Below are 22650 nucleotides of genomic sequence, written 5' to 3'. Positions count from 1 at the left end.
AGTTTGAAATAATCTCGGAGGTTATTTGTGTCTGGTTATTGAAGTAGTTTGATCGAATCTCGAGCACCTTTTATCTGGTTTTTGAAGTAGTTTTGAAAGAATCTCGGGGACCACTTTTGTGTGGTTTTTGAAGTAGTTTGAAAGAATCGCGAAAGCTATTTGTGTCTGATTATTACTGAAGTAGTTTGAAAGAATCTCAGCGACCTCTTGTGTTTGGTTTCTGAAGTACATAGTTTGAAGGAATCTCGGGGATCACTTGTGTTTGGTTTTGAAGTAATTTGAAAGAATCTCAGTCACCATTTTTTGTCTCTTGTTTTTAAACAAGTTTGAAAAAAATTCAGCGGCTATTTGTGTCTGGTTTTTGAAGTAGTTTGAAAGAATCTCGGGGATCTATTGTGTTTGGTTTCTGAAGTAGTTTAAAAGAATCTCGCCGATCTATTGTGTCTAGTTTTGGAAGTAGTTTAAAAGAATTTCGGAGGCCATTTGTGTCTAGAATCTGGGGCACCTTTTGTCTGGTTTTTGAAGTAGTTTGAAAGAATCTCAGTCACACCATTTTTTGTCTCTTGTTTTTGGAGGAGTTTGAAAAAATTTCAGTGGCTATTTGTGTCTGGTTATTGAAGTAGTTTTAAAGAATGTCGACGACTATTTGTGTCTTGATTTTGAAGTAGTTTTAAAGAATGTCGAGGGCTATTTGTGTCTTGATTTTGAAGTAGTTTTAAAGAATTCGGAAACCCTCGTTTAGTAACCGTTGTGTTTGCAGCCAGCAGTGCGAGCGACATCTCGGTCCCCAACACGCCCATTTCCCGGAACCGGGAAGTGGTCAACGTGTGTCCAAACGCCGACGACTCCACCAAGAAGGCCAAATCAATCGGAGGCTCCGTGAGCGAAATCGGAGTGGACGAGCTCGTGGACATCCCTAGGGAGAGAATGAGCCAGATGTTCCTATTCCAGAAGAAACAAAAGCGCGGCGTTATCGACGTATGGTGGCTGTACGACGACGGCGGTCTAACCCTCCTTCTCCCCTACATCATCAGTACCAGACGAAATTGGAACAACTGCAAACTGCGAGTCTTCGCTTTGGCCAACAAGAGGGACGAACTCGAGCTGGAGCAGCGCAACATGGCCAGCTTGTTAGCCAAATTCAGGATCGATTATTCCGACTTGCAGGTGGTGTCGGACTTCACGAACAAACCCAGCGACACGACTTTGCAGTTCTTCGACCATCTCATAGCCGACTTCCGGAAGCCCGAGAATCGGAACGATCCGGATTCAGGTGAGTTGGATTTAATTCAGTCTTGGTTTTACTGGGTTTTGCGAAATAGTTCAAGTGACCGATGCGGAGCTTCTCGCTGTCAAAGACAAGACTCACCGCCATCTGCGCCTGCGCGAGCTTTTGTACGAGCACTCGATCGACGCCAACATGATCGTGATGACGCTGCCCATCCCGAGGAAGAGCATCGTTTCCGCCCCACTTTACTTAGCTTGGTTGGAAGTCCTGACCAGGGATATGCCCCCGATGTTGTTAGTCAGGGGGAACCAAACGTCCGTCCTTACGTTTTACTCTTAATTCTGGTGGTATTTTATTTATGAACAATCTCATGTTTGGATAATACTCGCAGAAGACTCGGAAATGTATTGTAGTTGATACGAGCTTAGGTTTGTATGTTGGTGCAAGTAGGAACTAATGTAGTATTTTTATACACTTGACAATCAATGAGTATTATATTTTTTAATTTCGCTGTTTGGAAAAGTATTATAGTACCTAGTAGAGTAAGTTTATTTAATCTGTATGAGTCAATTAGCACAATAAAATTGTCTACATTTTTTATGAAGTAGCACTTTATTTCGTTTTCGTACGCCATGGGGTCTCCGAGGTGGGATTTTGTTTCTACCGATACGATACGAAGCGATAAATGACAAGGACGAAAATATAAATTTCAGATGCGAAAGAAAAAGAACACCACATTTTATCGGTACCGATATTTTATCGCTATCGAAACAAAATCCCACCAGTTCGTTTAAAGAGAGAGCCAGAAAATATAAAGAGGTGGGGGTATGGGAGAGAAATTGACATAACCGTACATAGAGAATGGTGGAGAGGTATAGAATGAAAGGGGTAGAAAGAAAGACTCAGTAGGGGTAAGAGAAGAGTAGAAGGAGGAGAGACAAAGAGATCGAAAAAAAAACGGGAAACGGGAACAGAAAGAGAAAATAAGAAGGGGGAAGTGAGGAGTAACAAGAAGATAACGAAGAATTGGCAAAGATAGAGAAAAAGAGGATGGAAGAATGCGGAAAGAAAGAGGACGGTAAAACGGAAGTAATGGGAGGAAATACAGAGAATGGCCAGGGAGAGAAAAAGAAGAGTGAATAAGAGAACAAAAGAAAAAATGGAAAAGAAGAGACAAAGAGAGAGGTGAAGAAAAGAGAAAGCTGGGGGAGTATAAAGGGAGAAATGAGGAAGGAAAGAGTGAGGGAAGAGGAGTAAAAGTGGGAAAGTGTCAGAAAATAATATAGCGATAGAGAGAACGGAAAAAAGTGGGGAGACGAATTGAGAGAACGCCACACATACAAGCGTAAAGACTTATATGAAGGCGCCAAAAGAAAGTGTTAAAGTAGGGAAAAGAGGCAAGTAACAGGAGGAGAAACAAAGATAAAGGAAAAGAACCATAAAAGCGGGAAAAGATGGGAGGAAGAGAGGGAAAGAGAAGAAAAGAAGAGCGAGAGATGAAAGCTACAGAAGAAGGAACAGAAAGAGCAAATAAGAATGAGGCAGGGAGGAGTAATAGGAGGAAACGCAAGAAGTATTGGCAAAGAGAGTGAAGGAATCAAAAAAAGGGGAAAACAGGAGTAACAGGGAAAAGCAGAACGGACACGAGAGAGGGGAATAAGAGAAGAATGAAAAAAACAGCAGAGAAAGGACGAAAACAGGGGAATAGAGAGGTGGAAAAAGGAGAAAGCCGGTGGAGAAAGAAAGAGGAGAAAAAGTAGGAAAGGAAGCCAAAAAATATAGAGAGAAAAAATTGAGGCAACGGCACACAGCGAGGTATAGAGAGAAGGGATAGAAAGAGAGTAAATAGGGGGAAAAGAGAAGCAAAAAGAAGTATTGGCAAAGAGAGAGAAGGAAAGGAGAGAACGAAAAATTAGAGAAAAAGAGACGAATCAAAAAGAAGGGAAAAAGAGGAGTAACGGGGGAAGAGCAGAACGGGCACGAGAAAAGTGGATAAGAGAGGAGCGAAAAAAAGAACAAAAGGAGAAAGAATCAAAAAACGTGATCCGAGATCACAAAGACCCTATATTTTTCGAATAAGCACGTCGAAATCTACGTCCCAGAATTTTTTGCGGATTTTTAGACAACTTTTTAAAAATCTCAAAATTTCTAATCCTAACTTTTTTTGTTGTACTATTGTTACAAGATTTATTTCTTTTTTCAAAAGAAAAATAAATGGGAGAACGGGCGGGTGGGCAGGGCTAAATTTAACCTTTTCTAGAGAATCTTTTATAAGCTAGCAATAGCCCCGCCCACCCTCCTCCGTTTCATTTCAGTTACTAGGCTTAATATTGTTCAGTCTTATCGTTGCAAGTACTAGCCTACGGAAGCGTAGAATGGTCAGGTGGAATTTTTTTTGGAAAAAACTCTACATGCCGAGATTAAACTCGACATATCGAGAAAAAACTCGACATGTCGAGAAAAAACTCGACATGTTGAGAAAAAACACGGCATGTCGAGAAAAAACTCGACATGTCGAGATTGAACTCGACATGTAGACTTTTTAATGACATGCCAGTAGTAAATGCGTGTCATTAGGCAACTTTCACCACTAATTACCCGCGCCTCTAATTACCAGCGCCTTAATAACTAGCCCACCAAAATGACCACTGTATTAAAAGTGCCGCCTGCTCTAATGAATTAATGAATCTATATTAATAAAATTGAATCGCCGAAATGTATGTATGCCCATAACTTCAGAACGGCTGCACCGAATCGGACGATTCTTTTTTTTACGTGTTCCTTATCGTCAGGACAAGGTTTATATGTAAGAAAATTTATAAAAAATAAGACGGCTAAAAGATTAAAAAAAAAAAAATTTGCATGGGAATCTCCACTTCGAATGAATTTGAATAGTTGGCGTTTCTGACGGACCTGTCGCCTAACTGACGTGTCATACAAAACTATTTCTTCCGTGCGATTGTGAAAAGTATTATTGCATTTTAAGTCGTTGTTTGTTTTTTCGTAACAAGAAACGTCGTTTATTTTAAGAAAAGTGTTCGTTAAAGTGAATTTAGTTACGCATTGCGAAAGTTTCTTATTAATTTTGATCTGCCATTCTATTTACGTATATTCACTTTGTTGGTTTCGACAAAACCTCAAACTTTACCGTTATTCGAGGATTTAATTTGAAATTTTCAATATTTTAAAATTCTCAAGACAAAATTTACAGATTTGATTGACGGTGAAAATAATTCTGTGTCGTTTTATGCCGAGAAGACGACAAGCTGACATACGTCCATGAAGTCAATCAAATGTGCGACGAACTACCTCAGGTGCAAATCGCAATGATTTATTTCATGGGTAATTCGGATACGGAAGTTGATCAGCGTTGTGCTCATAATCAACATAATAGTCAAACATTGAAGCGAGACATTGGGTGGTATGAATAAAACCGAGTAGATACTCATATTCGAAGTACGAAGTACCTACTTGCAAACATTGTATCTCCCCGGACACAAATTGAACATCTACGTGTTTTGTGAGCATTTAATCTAAAAATGAGCATCGGTGTGGCAAATGACTATTTCTCCTCATAAATAATAAATTAAATGTAATATATTTTTGTTTCCTTAATAATACAAAGTTAACAAAGTTAGTTGAGTTACAAAAGTCTCTTTTGCTCCACGTTGGCCACCAACGAGCGATTTTCAAGATTTTTGTGAAACTTTGCTGGTTTTGAATTTGAATTTTCTGCACTCGATAGTTGATGCTCAGCAAGAACCACGGGAAGGTCTGGAGCAGATCTCGCTAGGAAAGGAGAGGGCTAGGATTTGTTAATGAGGGATAAAACGTTATACAGTACAATACAATGGAAATACAATACAGGTACCTACAATCTAACTACAATACAGAATACACTACAGATACAGATACAATTCAGATACAATACAAATGCAAAGTTAGTAGCCAATACACCACCGAAAGAAATTGCACCAAAAATTGAGAATGTTGCAAAATGAAAACCCAAGCAAGCACACCCATGGAACTCGGAACGAAATCTATTGGTCGCAGCGCTCACACGCCCAAGGGAGAACGCAGCCGCATAAATCCAAGGCCGACTGACCTCATCCTTATAGGAGATGCGACCCAGCGTCTAAGGGCCAACAATACCCCCCCCCCCCCAGGCCAAAGCGTCTGACGACATGGAGAATTCAGACTCTGAACCAAAGAATGCACTGTTGCAAAATGAAAACCCAAGCAAGCACACCGATGGAACTCGGAACGAAATCTATAGGTCGCAGCGCTCACACGACCAAGGGAGAATGCAGCCGCATAGATACAGGGCCGACTGACCTCATCCTTTTAGGATGATGAACCTCATCCGTTTAGGATGATGACCCAGCGTCTAAGGGCCAACAGAACCCCCCCAGGCCAGAGCGTCTGACGACATGGAGAATTCAGTCCCGGAACCAAAGAATGCACTGTTGCAAAATTAAAACCCAAGCAAATGCACCATGAAAACAAAGCATTTGCACCACTGGAGCTAAATTGGCAAGACCCAAGTTAAGTTAGTAACACATACAATATACAGTACAAAATGCTTAAATTACAAAAGTTACAATATACAAATTTCTCCACGTTTGCCACCAAAGAGCGATGACTTTGCTCGCTCGTTGCTGTTGCCCAGCAAGAACCAAACAATACGAGGAGGTCTGGAGTGCGTCTTGCCATTAAAAGAGAGGACTAAGGTTTGATAGCATGGGTGAAGGACACCGTATTTTGTAAATTTGGACGCCGTACTTTAAAAATGATGAATACGGTATTTTGTGAATTATGAACGCAGTACTTTGTATATTCTAAAGGCGTACTTTATCAGTCCTGAATGCATGTTATTAACAACATATTTAAAAAAAAATCGGGCATTTTTGGAAAAATATCCACTTTCCTTCACAGCACTTAACAAAAAACATTTTCGCTAATATTTATTAACAATAAATTAGAAATTCGCGAACATGTGCTACTTTTAACCCAAAACGAAGCTCCAATGTTGCTGCTACCAGACCGGAATCAAAACTGAGCAGAAAGGATCGAAAATGTGACCTTTTATCTGGTAGCTCACGTGACAGTGACATCATCGTACATCACGATGAGATTGCAAAAATTATTTTTCATATTTTAGATCAGAAATTTTTTTTTTTTTCGGGGTTAATGCAACAACGTTTAAACAAACTAATTTGTTTTTACTAACCTCGTGTTCTTAGGAAAACGGATTTCGGTTTAATTATCATATATTGATAGTTATCATATTTGAACATTATGAATTGTATTAATTATGTTTAAATTTTATTTAATTATATCGCGAAAATGTATAGCTTTGACCCTCCAACTTCAATCGTTTCGAAAATTTATCCAAAATGTAAACATTGTCGACTAAACGAATCACGGAATCCGATAAATTAAAACTGAAGTCGTACTTACCCTGTTTTCGGTCCTTTTCGGAAAAATATCCATTTTCGTTCGTGTTCACAGCACTAACACAACATATTTTCCGCAATATGTATTAATAATAAACTAGAAATTCGCTAAAACGCTCCACTTTTACGCCGAAATGAAGCGACGATCTTGCCGCCATCAAACAGAAATTAAAACTGAACACAAAGGACCGAAACACGTGACCTTTATACAAGTAGCTCAGGTGACATTGACGTCATCGTACGTCACGATGAGATTGCAAAATTTATTTTTCATATTTTGGCCGGGAAAATGCACATTTTCGGGGATAATTTAACATTGTTTAAACAAATTGATTTGTTTTTAATAATTTCAGGCTTGTAGGACAACGGGTTTCGGTTTAATTATCATACATTGATGCTTATCATATTTAAACATTATAAATGGTATTAATTATGTTTAAAATTTATTTATTTATGTCGTGAAAATGTATAGTTTTGATCAACCGATTTCAATCGTTTTGAAAATTTTCCCAAAATTTAAATATTGTCGAGTGAACGAATCACGGAATCCGATAAATTAAAACTGAACTCGAACTTACCCTGTTTTCGGTCCTTTTCGAAAAAATATCCATTTTCGTTCGTGTTCACAGTACTAATACAACACATTTTCACTAATATTTAAATATATAAATTAGAAATTCGTGGAAAGAGCCCTACTTTTAAGCCAAAACGGATGTTGCTGCCACCAAACCGAAATCAAAACTAAACGCAGAGGACCGAAAAATGTGACGTTTTATCAGGTGGCTCACGTGACAGTGGCGTCATCGTACGTCACGATGAGATTGCAAAAATTATTTTTCATATTTTCGCTGAGAAATTGTACATGTTCGGGGTTAATTTAACAATGTTTAAACAAACTAATTTGTTTTTGCTAACCTCGTATTCTTAGGAAAATGGTTTTCGGTTTAATTATCACATATTAATAGTTATCATATTTTTTGTACGATCATTTACCGTACAGGTTTCCATAGCAGTAAGTTCAGTTTACGGGTTGCTACGACTAACAACTAATAAGAGGCGAACGGTAAGTAAATTACTTACTGTTCAGCTGAACGGTAAGTAATCCTGCATTCAAGATTTTTTTATTTTAAATTCCGTGCGTGTTCGACTTCGACATTTTCGCTTTCAGAATCACTCATGATTGATATTTTAAGCAAATAAATCTCTCACTAAAAGTCGCGGAATGAAAATTAACTCGACATCAAGCCAGATCAAACCTAAATCGACAGCGGTCAAAATGGAAACCATAGATGGAAACTGATTTTTAAAATTGTTGTTTATATTAATCGAAACCATAGTAACAAATTTTAAATTAAAAAACGACCTTGTTGATGTTTGATATAAATTCTTTCAATTTATGAATTTGATAAAAAGACGCAAATCTTTTGATGGTCGTACAAAAAATAGTATAAGCATCACGAACGTTAAGGGGGTTTACTGGTCTCAGACAAATTGGAGACGTCGCTTCGCTCCGTCTCCAAACTTTTGCCTTCGACCAGTAAACACCCCTTACCGTTCTCAATACTTAATATACTATAAACATTTTGAATTATATTAATTATGTCATTTCTGCAACTCTTGAGTTATTTCTAAAATAAATTGACTGATCCATACATTTTTTGTCACTGTAAAAGCAAATCTAAAAAATATGAATGCAATGATAAATTTACGAAAATATACTGATAATATTTTGCACATTTTAGATAGGATTTATTCGGCAAAATCTTGAGATGACGTCATCAAGTTTTTGGGCTTGATAAACAGATATATTTTGATTGAAAACGTACCATGTCAAACAGTAACTTCAAAACGTCTGCAATAAATTTAAAAATTTAGTTTTGCAATTCTTGATTCAATCAATAAAATAAACTGACTCAGTGATTAATTTTTTTTGAGACACCCCCTATAAGCAAAACTAAAAAATATGAATGGAATGATAAATCACAAGTATAGTCTCATCCTATTTTGGATATTTTAAAAAGGATTCATTTGGCAAAATTTTGGGCTGACGTCATCAATTTTTTGGAGGAAGTAAGTATTATTTTCAATACAAATTTATTATGCTTATCAGATGTTTAAAACATCTGCAAGATTTCAAAGCATTCGGTTTGCAGATTCAAAATTAAGTTGTAGGTGAAACGAAGTTCACGGGGTCAGCTAGTTATATGTATAAAAATATTAAATTACGTAAGACAAATTTCAACAAAAAAAATCCGTGACTGCAGGATCTTGTGTCAACAAACGATCAGTCAAAGATGGAATCGTATTTTTGTAATAACCAAACTAAAAACAAATACATTTTATTTTATTACATTTAGGCCAGAAGGGGTCCCTTAACTTGGTCCAGCATCACAAGCATATCCGTATAACAATAAAAGTTAGGTGCTCTGTGGTATAAACCGTCTCTGCACAAGTACGGACATATTAGTAATAGTAATTTACACAACTAGTTCGGGACAGCCTGCTTCCTGCATGGACGGTTACGGAAATGCAGGAAGCAGGCTTCACGAACGTGTTTGGTACAAAATTTTTTGCAACGAATAAACGTTTAAACCAAAAAGATTAATTGTGAGTTATTTATAATCAATGACGTTGACAGCGGCGTAAACACTGGCATTTTGACATTTCCGGACTATTTTAAGGTTACCATGGCAACGAAAGAAAAAAGCACGTGTGCGAGAAGTTCGACCTCCCGCATGCTGGTGAATGCCGCAGTTATCAAAAAAGGTCATAAGTGCAAAAAACATATTTACAGCATATTATCAACGGGAATAAAGCTATCTGAGCAACATGCGTAGAATTAAAAATGTTAATCTTTTATACATCGGAAGAATGTCACGGAGACATTTGTTTGATTTGAATGAATTTATCGCCTCAAAACAGATGACTAAAATTATTCAAATTTCTAGTTCCCCGGTCAAAGATTAGAAACCCTTTATGTTTTTATACTGACATTTCTAGAACAAATGTATATTTACAGTTTCTCTGTTTGACTCTCACACGTATGCTATGTTACGCTTGTCGTCTTAAATTAAGAATGCTTATACATAAACGATTTTCAGTTACCTCTCCTAGTATACGCCGGCGCCGTATACGTGAGTAAATTGTTTCGTTATTTTATTGATTATTACAAATCAATATTCAAAACGACCCAATTCATTTTCCTGAAAATTTGGGAATACAATAATCTTATTCTTAGTATTACACTACATCTATCCCAACTGACATACGTGTCCTTGCAAAAATGTTGATGACGTCATCGCAATTTTTTTTTTAAATTCCCACTACAAAAATGTAATGAGAAAAAAAACACAATAGGCATGCAGTCGTCAAGTTTCCGACAGCGAGGGAAGTACTGTCTAAACTCTTTAGACCAATTTTTTGGAACGGAAAAGTAAACATATTTTAATCAAAAATTTATCATGCTTATCATAACTGTAAACCATCTGCAAAATTTCAAAGCACTCAGCTTTGCAGATTCCAGATTAAATTGCAATATCTTGTTTCATAATTTTGATTTTTTTTTTCTAAAAATCTGGACTTTTCGGGCAAAAACTCAATTCGGAGTTATAAACTACATGTGTAGGACTATGTTATTTTTTACGATTTAGAACCCATTTACTATTTGCATTTTTTTTAAGTGACGTCATCACATTTATTGGTGGGGATGATTAAATTAATTTTGGTTAGCGTTTTACCATCTATGATATTCCTAATATAAATACAAAATTTGACAACAATCGGCCCAGTACTTTCTAAGATTATCTGTGTAATAAAAATACGGGATGGCAGACAGACGGACGGACAGATAGACAGACGGACACAGGAGACCTATTTCTTCGTACTGTAGGGGTTGTTGAAGGTCGAGAAAACGTAAAAGTAGAGGGTCGGTCGACAGACTCGATTACAATACTTCCTTCACTTACGCTCGGGAAGTAAAAAGTCTAAATGTCGAGATTAAACTCGACATGTTAAGTTTAAACTCGACATGTCGAGTTTTTTCTCGACATGTCGTGTTTTTTTTCAACATGTCGAGTTTAATCTCGACATATCGAGTTTTTCTCGACATGTCGAGTTTTTTCTCGACATGTCGAGTTTTCTCTCGACATGTCAAGTTTTTTCCAAAAAAAAATCCACCTGACCATTCTACGCTTCCGTACTAGACCCACCCGCCCACCCTCTATTTTTTTTTTGAGGTATGTGACTTGCCAAAATCAGTCTATCTTAACAAGTACTAGCCCCGCCCACCCACCCTCTTCTCATTTTATTTTTTTTTTCTCTATAAGATCCACTTTTCATTCAGATAAAATTAATGACCGAAATGGAGGCGGGTGGGTGGGCGGGCTTAGTTATATGTTCTTCTGTAAAGTGGGAGTGGTGAAACTAGGCCGTAAAAAAACGCTAATCATGACTTTTTGTTGTATTATTTGTTATAAAATTTATCTCTTATTTCGAAGGAAAAATAAATGAGAGAACGGGTGGGTGGGCGGGGCTAAGTTTAACTTTTTCCTAGCGAGTCTTATAGACAAGCAACAGCCCCGCCCACCCTCACTCATTTCATTCCAGTTACTACCCTTAATATTGTTCAGTATTTTCGTTGCAAGTACTAGCCCCACCCACCCACCCTCTGTTTTCTTAGAGGTATGTGACTTGCCAGTCAGTCTTATCTTAACAAGTACTAGCCCCGCCCACCCTCCCTCTTCTTATTTTAGCGACAAATTTTATTTCTGTATAAGATCCATTTTTCATTCGGAGCAGATAAAATCAATGACCGAAATGGAGGCGGGCGGGTGGGCGGGGTTTATTATATGTTCCTTAAAGTGGGAGTGGTAACTGATAGAAATAAGACTGTAAAAAAACCGTTATTCGTAGTTGCAAGAACTAACCTTAAGATTTATTTCTTATTTCGTAAGAAAAAAATGAAAAAACGGGTGGGTGGGCGGGGCTAAGTTTATTTTCTTAAAGGGTGTCATCTGCCAAAGTCAGTCTTTTCTTAGCAAATACTAACCCAGCCCACTCACCCACGCTATTCTCATTCTAAGGACTAACTTTATTTCCGTTCAGTATGGGATCCACTTGCAATAAGGCCACATAAAATTAATCACATAAATGGAGACGGGGTGGGTGGGCGGGGTTAGTTATATATTCCTCTGCAGAATGGAAGTGGGGTTGTTATTAAAACAAAAAAGTTCTAACAGTAATTTTTTTGTTAGATAATTTACCTTAAGATTTAATTCTTATTTCGTAAAAAAAAAAATGAGAAAACGGGTGGGTGGCCGGGGCTAAGTTTATTTTCTTAAAGGGTGTCATCTGCCAAAGTCAGTCTTATCTCTTAGCAAGTGGGATTTTGTTTCTGCCAATACGATACGAAGCGATAAATGACAAGGACGAAAATATAAATTTCAGATGCGAAAGAAAAAGAACACATTTTATCGGTACCGATATTTTATCGTTAACGAAACAAAATCCCACCAGATTCGTTTAATAAAAAAAAATCATCAAAGCGCCACCTCTAAGACTTTTTATTGTGAAAACTTCCACCAATAACAGTTTGATTATGTGCAAAATTGACTATTTTTGCTTCTTAACGACCCTAGCTTTGGGCCTCCTCACCGAAATCGGCCCAATTTTCTGCTTCCGTGCCCTATACATATGCGACATCATGAGATACATCGTCGGAATGATACCAATCAACAAATAAATGCGCAAAACCGCCGAAAACCTTAAAGTTAGCTCAATCGGCGTCTGCTCCATGAAAATCATATTCCTAAAAATAATCACCCCCTCACAGACAAACCTTATAAGAGAAAACAGGGACAAAAGATGGTGGGGGTGCGGCATAGAAGTCAAGAGAAGGGCAGATAGAGAAAAATAGAGGTATACAGAGAAAGGGGCAAAAAGACGTAGCACAAAGAAAGGAGTAACAGGGGAAGAAACAGAGAGAAGGGAAAAGAACCAGTGAAAGCGGAAAAGATGGCCGGAAAAAGTAGAAAGAGAAAGAAAGATAAAACGTAGAGAAAACAAGGCAGAAAGAGAAAATCATAGGGCGAAGGGAAGAGTAACAGGAGGAATTGGCAAAGAGAGAGAAGGAAAGATGGAAATAAAGAATGGAAAAAGAAAACAAAAGGAAAAATAACGAACAATCGTGGAAAAGACGAGAGAATGTAAATGGAAAAGAGGGGGAAGAGGAGAAAGAGTGTGAAAGAGAGAGCCAGAAAATATAGAGAGGTGGGAAAACTAGACAAGAGGTGGGGGTATGGGAGAGAAATTGACATAACTGTACATAGAGAATGGTAGAGAGGTATAGAATGAAAGGGGTAGAAAAAAGACTCAGTAGGGGTAAGAGAAGAGTAGAAGGAGGAGAGACAAAGAGATCGAACAAAAAACAGGAAACGGGAACAGAAAGAGAAAATAAGAAGGGGGAAGTGAGGAGTAACAAGAAGATAACGAAGAATTGGCAAAGATAGAGAAAAAGAGGATGGAAGAAAGCGGAAAGAAAGAGGACGGTAAAACGGAAGTAATGGGAGGAAATACAGAGAATGGCCAGGGAGAGAAAAAGAAGAGTGAATAAGAGAACAAAAGAAAAAATTGAAAAGAAGAGACAAAGAGAGAGATGAAGAAAAGAGAAAGCTGGGGGAGTATAGAGGGAGAAATGAGGAAGGAAAGAGTGAGGGAAGAGGAGTAAAAGTGGGAAAGTGTCAGAAAATAATATAGCGATGGAGAAAACGGAAAAAAGTGGGGAGACGAATTGAGAGAACGCCACACATACAAGCGTCAAGACTTATATGAAGGCGCTAAAAGAAAGTGTTAAAGTAGGGAAAAGAGGCAAGTAACAGGAGGAGAAACAAAGATAAAGGAAAATAACCATAAAAGCGGGAAAAGATGGGAGGAATAGAGGGAAAGAGAAGAGAACAAGAGCGAGAGATGAAAGCTACAGAAGAAGGAACAGAAAGAGCAAATAAGAATGAGGCAGGGACGAGTAATAGGAGGAAACGCAAGAAGTATTGGCAAAGAGAGTGAAGGAATCAAAAAAAGGGGAAAACAGGAGTAACAGGGAAAAGCAGAACGGACACGAGAGAAGTGAATAAGAGAAGAGTGAAAAAAAACAGAAGAGAAAGGACGAAAATAGGGGAAAAGAGAGGTGGAAAAAGGAGAAAGCCGGTGGAGAAAGAAAGAGGAGGAAAAGTAGGAAAGGAAGCCAAAAAATATAGAGAGAAAAAATTGAGGCAACGGCACACAGCGAGGTATAGAGAGAAAGGATAGAAAGAGAGTAAATAGGGCGAAGAGAGAAGCAAAAAGAAGTATTGGCAAAGAGAGAGAAGGAAAGGAAAGAACGAAAAATTAGAGGAAAAAAGACGAATCAAAAAGAAGGGAAAAAGAGGAGTAACGGGGGAAGAGCAGAACGGGCACGAGAAAAGTGGATAAGAGAGGAGCGAAAAAAAGAACAAAAGGAGAAAGAATAAAAAAACGTGATCCGTATATTTTTCGAATAAGCACGTCGGAATCTACGTCCTAGAATTGTTTGCGGATTTTTAGACAACTTTTTAAAAATCTCAAAATTTCTAATCCTAACTTTTTTTGTTGTACTATTGTTACAAGATTTATTTCTTTTTTCAAAAGAAAAATAAATGGGAGAACGGGCGGGTGGGCAGGGCTAAATTTAACCTTTTCTAGAGAATCTTTTATAGGCTAGCAATAGCCCCGCCCACCCTCCTCCGTTTCATTTCAGTTACTAGTCTTAATATTGTTCAGTCTTATCGTTGCAAGTACTAGCCCCACCCACCCACCCTCTATTTTTTTTTGAGGTGTGACTTGCCAAAATCAGTCTATCTTAACAAGTACTAGCCCCGCCCACCCACCCTCTTCTCATTTGATTTTTTTTTCTCTATAAGATCCACTTTTCATTCAGATAAAATTAATGACCGAAATGGAGGCGGGTGGGTGGGCGAGCTTAGTTATATGTTCTTCTGTAAACTGGGAGTGGTGAAACTAGGCCGTAAAAAACCGCTAAGCATGACTTTTTGTTGTATTATTTGTTATAAAATTTATTTCTTATTTCGAAGGAAAAATAAATGAGAGAACGGGTGGGTGGACGGGGCTAAGTTTAACTTTTTCATAGCGAGTCTTATAGACAAGCAATAGCCCCGCCCACCCTCACTCATTTCATTCCAGTTACTACCCTTAATATTGTTCAGTATTTTCGTTGCAAGTATTAGCCCCACCCACCCACCCTCTGTTTTCTTAGAGGTATGTGACTTGCCAGTCAGACTTATCTTAACAAGTACTAGCCCCGCCCACCCACCCTCTTCTCATTTTAGCGACAAATTTTATTTCTGTATAAGATCCATTTTTCATTCGGAGCAGATAAAATCAATGACCGAAATGGAGGCGGGCGGGTGGGCGGGGTTTATTATATGTTCCTTAAAGTGGGCGTGGTAACTGATAGAAATAAGACTGTAAAAAAACCGTTAATCGTAGTTGCAAGAACTAACCTTAAGATTTATTTCTTATTTCGTAAGAAAAAAATGAGAAAACGGGTGGGTGGGCGGGGCTAAGTTTATTTTCTTAAAGGGTGTCATCTGCCAAAGTCAGTCTTATCTCTTAGCAAGTGGGATTTTGTTTCTACCAATGCGATACGAAGCGATAAATAACAAGGACGAAAATATAAATTGCAGATGCGCAAGAAAAAGAACACCACATTTTATCGGTACCGATATTTTATCGTTATCGAAACAAAATCCCACCAGCAGATTCGTTTAATAAAAAAAAATCATGAAAGCGCCACCTCTAAGACTTTTTATTGTGAAAACTTCCACCAATAACAGTTTGATTATGTGCAAAATTGACTATTTTTCCTTCTTAAAGACCCTAGCTTTGGGCCTCCTCACCGAAATCGGCCCGATTTTCTGCTTCCGTGCCCTATACATATGCGACATCATGAGATACATCGTCGGAATGATACCAATCAACAAGTAAATGCGCAAAACCGCCGAAAACCTTAAGGTTAGCTCAATCGGCGTCTGCAGCGTCAGCGCCCACGAGTTATCCTGCTCCATGAAAATCATATTCCTAAAAATGATCACCCCCTCACAGACAAACCCAATCGGGTAGCAAAAAATCCACGCCGTGTACCGGAGCCAGGTCAGCAAACCGTTCTCTTTTTTGAATAATTGAGACATATAATATGGATATCTACAAAAAAATAAATAAATAAAAAATGACACCAGATTTAAAAAAATTATTTTGTACCTGATTATCTCAACGGCGGACCACGTCATGAACAAATAAAACACCACGGGCATGACTTGGAGCCTAGGCTCGAACTCCAACATCATAACAAGTACGAATAAGCGCCCCCCGATTTGTATCGAGGGCATTAACATCCCCCCTTTCACGTAGCCAAAAAGGGGGTGCAGGATCTCCAGAGCCTGGATTAAGTGTAGGAAACACATAGCGGGCCCCACTGCGGCGTAAGTCCCCGGGAAGGAGTCCGAGCCGTCTCTTAAATACCTGACGCACAAAACGCAAACCACGTACATGAAACCCACATACATAAACAAATTGTACAACGACAAGTAGACTTTTTTGAAGTCTTCTGCAACAAAAAAGAGTGTTCAAAAAGAGTTTAGTTGAATTTGAAATAGCCACCTTTCCGATATCCGAACTCCTCCTTCTGTAACTTCTCATACAAGTTTGGGTAGTCCTGCATGACGTCGGCCACGTCGTCGTCCATATCCTCCGACTGGAACCTGTCATGGTCGATTTTCAACCAGAAGGGTTTCTGGGTCTGTGTTAGCAACCTAGGCCACCACCCCTTCTCATTTTTCGTTATATTGAAGTCTACCCTATTATCAGTGATTTTGTGCACGCTTTTCTGCAATCCCCTCGTTATTATGATAACTAACGAAAAAAAGGCGTTTCACCTTAACATCTACGTCTGAGTGAAAATCTATTTCGAAAGCATAGTCGTTTAAGCCTCTAGCCCCCACTCCCTGTGACTGGAATTGCAGCTTACGTGTTTCTAGGTTAATATTCGGTTGCTGGAAGGCGGTTTTGATTATCGTGAAGGTTATGGGGGCTGCACTCACCTTAACGTCTTTTAAATCTACTTTTAAAAATATGTTGGTCTCGTTTTGGGCCCAAAATACGAAGGGGCTTAGAACGGACATTTTGAGGTTGGAGTGCCGATAACGCTTACGTTGCAAACTGGTAGTTACATTATCACTATTTTGTAATCACTTAATATAAACACCTCATTAAAAACATGGTTTTTGTAATAAACAACAGCAAAAAGTGGTTATGTTGTTGGTTGACGTTTGACGATTTTTACAGATTCCTGTAAAGTATTGACAGATGGTGGACGATATCGTATTATTGGTTGCCTACATAAATAATTTCATAAAAAAACTTTTACCATACTTACAATAACTTTAAAACGTCTGCAATATTTCCAAGTATTCATTTTTGCAATTCTTGATTTATTTAATAATATAAATTGACTGATTTTTTTGAGTGACCTTGTATAAGCAAATCTAATAAGTGAGGGTTTTATTTGATCGATAAAAAAGGACTTAAGATTATTGTAAGCATGGTAAATCGTTAATAAAAGTGTTTCGTTTATGGCTTCTTAAAAAATGATGACGTTATATTATAATTTTGTAGAACAAATGTTTCTTAAATTTTATAGAACTGCATAGTCTATGTATTTGTAATTTAGAATCCGTGTTAAGCAAAATTTAAGTCCCGCCCACCCACCCTATCTCAATTGTGATGATTTTTTTATTCATGGTAAGTCAAATGTTTTTTCAATAAGTCGTTGAAATTAAAAGTAATTTAATAATAGACTCTAAAAATTGTGAGAATATCGGCATTTAATAATGTGTAAAATGACAAAATTAAACTCTTATAAATACGTTTTTTTTTAACAAAATTAATCTGGAATTACTGGAAAAAATACCTCAAAATTTAAAAATTTTTCTTACATTTTGAAGACTCCAAAAGTAAGATACAGAAAAATTGAAATAGTAAAAATTGAAAAACTAAAAAATGGGAAAACTGGAAAATCTAGCATTTATTGGAAAAATGAAAAATTAAAAAATCGAAAATTCTAAAATCGAAAAACTGATAAATTCAAAAAATAAAAAATTGAATAATGAATAAACTGAAAAACGAAAAAACTAAAACCGAGAAACATCAAAAATTGGAAAATCGAGGATTTGAAAAATGAAAAACTGAAAATTCGAAACATTGAACAAACGAAAAATTATAAAATTCAAAGAAACTTTGAAAATGTAACGAAAATGAAAAAATCCAAAAACTATCTTAAAAATAAATCCGGAAAATTAGGAAAATTCAAATAATAAAAAATAAATCCAGGAAATCCAAAAAATCCAAAGAATTTAAAATATCCAAAAAATTTAAACAAACCCTCAAAATTTAAAAAAAAAAATCCAAAATATCTGCAAAATCCAAAAAATTCCCAGAAACGCAAGAGATCCAATAATTTGTTAAATCCAGAAAATAAAAAAAATTCAAGAGGTACAAAAACCCAAGATTCTCAAGAGCTCCAATAATTTGAAATCAAAAAGTCGAAAATTCTAAAAAATCCAAACAAATTAATCCAAAAAAATTACAAAATAAATCCGAAAAATTTGAAAAATTCAAAAAACAAGAAATCCAGGCAATTAAAAGAAAATTAAAAAATCCGAAATATCCAAAATAAAAAAAAAACATGCGAAAAGCTAAAAAATCCAAAATATCCGAAAATGAAAAAAAACCAAATAAAACGAAGAAATCCAAAAACCTAAGAAACTCGAGAAATCCAAAGAACAAAAAAACCCAAGTAATTCAAAATATTCGAAAGAAAAAAAAATCCGAGAAATAAGAAAATTCGGAAAAATCCAAAAAGTACAAAATCGAAAAAACAAAATATTGAAATTTAAAGTAACCGGAAAATCGGATAATTGAAAACCCAAAAACTGCAAAATTTAAAAACTAAACTAAAAAGTCGAGAAACTGAAAAAATGAAAAATTGAAAAACTCTAAAATCGAAAAACTGATACATTCAAAGGATGAAAATTTGAATAAACGAGAAACTGAAAAAGGGAAAAGACAAAAAATTTAAAAACTTATTAAATTGAGACCTCGAAACACATTGCAAATCAAAAAACTGGAAAATGTAAAAATTAAAAACGAGAAATTGAAAAATTGAAGAGAAAAATCGAAAAACTGAAAAATTCTGAAGTCAAAAATATCGAAAAATTGAACATTTGAATGAAGAATTCCAAATCGATTAATTAAAAAATTGAAAATTTGGAATATTTTAAATCGAACACTTGAAAAATTCCAACTCGAACCACCGAAAAATCGAAAAGTTAAAATCGCGAAAGTTTGAAAAACGAAAAATTGAAACAATAATAAAAGTAATAATCACAAAAATCGAAAAACTGAAAAAATGAATGATTGAACAGTTTTCTGGAAGTTTAAGCAATATTTTTTCCTCGATTTGTTAATAAAAAATAGGATTTTTTGCCTTGAAATTTTTTCAAAATCTCCGATATTATATTACGAAATTTTCAAGTTTTTAAAATTAAAAGTAATTTAATAATGGAATGGTGAAAATTTCTAAAATGATAAAATGAAACTCTTAAAACTTTTTTTTAAACAAAATCTATCTGGAATTATTTTTTTTTATTTTAGAAATGCAGCATTGTAAAAATATGTCAAAACTTAACAATTTTTGTGACACTTTCGATTTTTCGATTTTTCGAGTTTTCTGCTAGACTTTTCCATCTCTCGATCTTTTGATGTTTTGATTACTCGATGTTTCACTTTTTGATTTTCCATTTTTTTTAACTTTTGATTTTACAGTTTTTCAATTTTTTGTTGTTTCGATGTGTCGACGTTTCAATTTTCCGTCTTCAATTTTTGTTTTTTACAATTTTTCGATTTTTTAAATTTACATTTTTCAATTTTCACGGTTTTTTGATGTTTCGGTTTCTTGACATCTCGATTTTTCGATTTTTGAAATTTTTCGGCTTTTTGCTTTTCAAATTTCTGGAAATTTCAAGTTTTCGATTTCTCAATTTTCAACATTTCAATTTTGAGTATTTTTCATTCTCTGAATTTTTCAGTTTTTCGATGTTTTAATTTTTAAATTTTCTACTCGATCAATCGATTTTTTAGTTTTTCAACATTTCGATTTTTTAATTCTTCAATTTTTCGATTTTTGAGATTTTCGATTGTTCAACTTTTCGATATTTTAATTTTTTTGATTTCTCAATTTTCGATTCCTCATTTTTTGTCCCATTTTTCTATTTTGCGACTGTTAAATTTTTCGATTTCTCGATTCCGGAAAATTAGGAAAATCGAAATAATAAAACAATAAATCCAGGAAATCCAAAAAATGCAAAAAATTTAAAATATCCAAAAAAATTCAAACAAACCCTAAAAATAAAAAAAAAATAATCCAAAATATCCGCAAAATCCAAAAAATGCCCAGAAATTCGAGAGATCTAATAATTTGAAATCAAAAAGTCGGAAATTCTAAAAAATCCAAGCAAATTAATCCAAAAAAATTACAAAATGAATCCGAAAAATTTGAAAAATTCAAAAAAACAAGAAATCCAGGCAATTAAAAGGAAATTTAAAAAAAATCAAAAAATCCGAAATATCCAAAATAAAAAAAATATCCGGAAAGGTAAAAAATCCAAAATATCCGAAAATGAAAAAAAAAACAAATAAAACGAAGAAATCCAAAAACATAAGAAACTCGAGGAATCCAAAAAACAAAAAAATCCAAGTAATCCAAACAATCGAAAGAAAAAAATCCGAGAAATAAGAAAATTCGGAAAAATCGAAAAAGTACAAAATCGAAAAAACAAAATATTGAAATTTAAAGTAATCGGAAAATCGGATAATTGAAAACCCAAAAACTGGAAAATTTAAAAACTAAACTAAAAAGTAGAGAAACTGGAAAAATGAAAAGTGGAAAAATTTTAAAATCGAAAAACTGATACATTCAAAGGATGAAAATTTGAATAAACGAGAAACTGAAAAAGGGAAAAGACAAACAATTAAAAAACTTCTTAAATTGAGACCTCGAAACACACATTGCAAATCAAAAAACTGGAAAATGTAAAAATTAAAAAACGAGAAATTGAAAAATTGAGGAGAAAAATCGAAAAATTGGAAAATTCTGAAGTCAAGAATATCGAAAAATTGAACATTTGAATGAAGAATTCCAAATCGATTAATTGAAAAACTGAAAATTTGGAATATTTTAAATCGAACACTTGAAAAATTCCAACTTGAACCACCGAAAAATCGAAAAATTAAAAACGCGAAACTGAAAAATCGAAAGATTGAAAAACGAAAAATTGAAACAATAAAAATCAATAATCAGAAAAATCGAAAAACTGAAGAAAGAAAATCTCCGATATTGTGTTACGAAATTTTCAAATTTTTAAAATTAAAAGTAATTTAATAATGGAATGGTGAAAATTTCTAAAATGATACAATGAAACTCTTAAAACTTTTTTTTAACAAAATTTATCTGGAATTATTTTTTTTTAATTCAGAAAAGCAGCATTGTAAAATACGTCAAAATTTAACAATTTTGGTGACACTTTGAAGACTTCAAAAGTAAGTCAACAGTTTAAGACAGAAAAGTTAAAATAAGTAAAAATTGGGAAAGTGCAATTTGCAAAATGAAAAAACTCAAAAAATTAGGAAAATCCAAAACATGCAAAGAATTTAAAATATTCAAGAAAACAAAAAATTTTTAAAAATAAATCAGAAAAATCCCAAAAATTAGGAAAATCCAATTAAAAAAACAAATCCTAGAAATCCAGGAAATCCAAAAAATCCAAAGAATTTAAAATATCCAAAAAAGTTCAAACAAACCCTAAAAATTAAAAAAAAAAACAATCCAAAATATCCGCAAAATCCAAAAAATGCCCAGAAACTCGAGAAATCCAATAATTTGTTAAATCCAAAAAATCCAGAAAATCAAAAAAATTCAAAAGATCCAAAAACCCAAGACTCTCAAGAGCTCCAATAATTAGAAGTCAAAAAGTCGAAAATTTTAAAAAATCCAAGTAATCCAAACAATCGAAAGAATAAAAATCCGAGAAAAAGGAAAATTCGGAAAAATCGAAAAAGTACAAAATCGAAAAAACAAAACATTGAAATTTCAAGTAATCGGAAAATCGGATAATTGAAAACCCAAAAACTGGAAAATTTAAAAACTAAACTAAAAAGTAGAGAAACTGGAAAATGTAAAAATTAAAAAACGAGAAATTGAAAAATTGAAGAGAAAAATCGAAAAATTGAAGAATTCTGAAGTCAAAAATATCAAAAAATTGAACATTTGAATGAAGAATTCCAAATCGATTAATTAAAAAACTGAAAATTTGGAATATTTTAAATCGAACACTTGAAAAATTCCAACTCAAACCACCGAAAAATCGAAAAATTAAAAACGCGAAAGTTTGAAAAACGAAAAATTGAAACAATAATAAAAGCAATAATCACAAAAATCGAAAAACTGAAGAAATGAATGATTGAACAGTTTTCTGGGAGTTTAAGCAATATTTTTTCCTCGATTTGTTAATAAAAAATAGGATTTTTTGCCTTGAAATTTTTTCAAAATCTCCGATATTATCTTACGAAATTTTCAAGTTTTTAAAATTAAAAGTAGGTAATTTAATAATGGAATGGTGAAAATTTCTAAAATGATAAAATGAAACTCTTAAAACTTTTTTTTAACAAAATTTGTCTGGAATTATTTTTTTTTTTAATTTAGAAATTCATTTTGATCTTCGATGTTGGAATTCATATTTGGTTAATTGTAACTTGTCTAGATCTAGGGGAGGCTCAGCGTCCCTTAGCCTCCCCCTAGCTACGGCCTTGTTTAGGGGTTATGAA

The 22650-nt window shown here is 34.9% G+C and overlaps 3 protein-coding genes across 5 annotated transcripts in view; 2 read left to right on the top strand and 1 right to left on the bottom strand.

The window, feature by feature from the left end:
* LOC135125276 (bumetanide-sensitive sodium-(potassium)-chloride cotransporter) overlaps positions 1-1828 on the top strand; it is a 51140-nt gene extending 49312 nt beyond the window's left edge. For all 3 annotated transcript variants that reach the window (XM_064050720.1, XM_064050719.1, XM_064050721.1), the window contains exons 11-12: positions 761-1273; positions 1323-1828. In XM_064050720.1, the coding sequence (XP_063906790.1) occupies positions 761-1273; positions 1323-1567 (758 nt within the window). In that variant the 3' untranslated portion in view covers positions 1568-1828. The remainder of the gene's footprint in view (positions 1-760; positions 1274-1322) is intronic.
* Positions 1829-13605: 11777 nt separating this feature from the next.
* LOC135124834 (uncharacterized) lies at positions 13606-14186 on the top strand. The gene is made up of 3 exons (XM_064050058.1): positions 13606-13724; positions 13788-13967; positions 14009-14186. Exons 1-3 carry the CDS (start codon positions 13606-13608, stop codon positions 14184-14186), a joined length of 477 nt encoding a protein of 158 aa, XP_063906128.1.
* A 1312-nt stretch (positions 14187-15498) lies between these two features.
* Positions 15499-17047, bottom strand: LOC135124803 (very-long-chain (3R)-3-hydroxyacyl-CoA dehydratase-like). The gene is made up of 5 exons (XM_064050019.1): positions 16812-17047; positions 16647-16763; positions 16372-16597; positions 15973-16318; positions 15499-15915 (listed from the first exon to the last, which is right to left on the bottom strand). The coding sequence occupies exons 1-5, from the start codon at positions 16890-16892 to the stop codon at positions 15570-15572; spliced, it is 1116 nt and encodes a 371-aa protein (XP_063906089.1). The 5' UTR covers positions 16893-17047; the 3' UTR covers positions 15499-15569.
* Positions 17048-22650: the final 5603 nt, after the last annotated feature.

Source organism: Zophobas morio, unplaced genomic scaffold (genome assembly GCF_036711695.1).
Source record: "Zophobas morio isolate AGI-343-1 ecotype UQ-CSIRO unplaced genomic scaffold, CSIRO_AGI_Zmor_V1 ptg000008l, whole genome shotgun sequence".
NCBI lineage: Eukaryota > Metazoa > Arthropoda > Insecta > Coleoptera > Tenebrionidae > Zophobas > Zophobas morio.
The sequence above is the reverse complement of the archived record's forward strand: the minus strand, read 5'-3'. Positions and strand labels throughout refer to the sequence as shown.

Excerpts from the sequence above, each read along its gene's own strand:
- LOC135124803 (XM_064050019.1), bottom strand. The coding sequence starts at position 16,892 with ATGTCCGTTCTAAGCCCCTTCGTATTTTGGGCCCAAAACGAGACCAAC. Across the intron at positions 16,764-16,811 it reads TAGATTTAAAAGACGTTAAG|CAACCGAATATTAACCTAGA; the intron begins GTGAGTGCAGCC and ends ACCGCCTTCCAG. Across the intron at positions 16,319-16,371 it reads GGAGTTCGGATATCGGAAAG|AAGACTTCAAAAAAGTCTAC; the intron begins GTGGCTATTTCA and ends TTTTTGTTGCAG.
- LOC135124834 (XM_064050058.1), top strand. The coding sequence starts at position 13,606 with ATGGGAGGAATAGAGGGAAAGAGAAGAGAACAAGAGCGAGAGATGAAA. Across the intron at positions 13,725-13,787 it reads AATAGGAGGAAACGCAAGAA|AACGGACACGAGAGAAGTGA; the intron begins GTATTGGCAAAG and ends AGGGAAAAGCAG. Across the intron at positions 13,968-14,008 it reads AGGCAACGGCACACAGCGAG|AGAGAAGCAAAAAGAAGTAT; the intron begins GTATAGAGAGAA and ends AATAGGGCGAAG.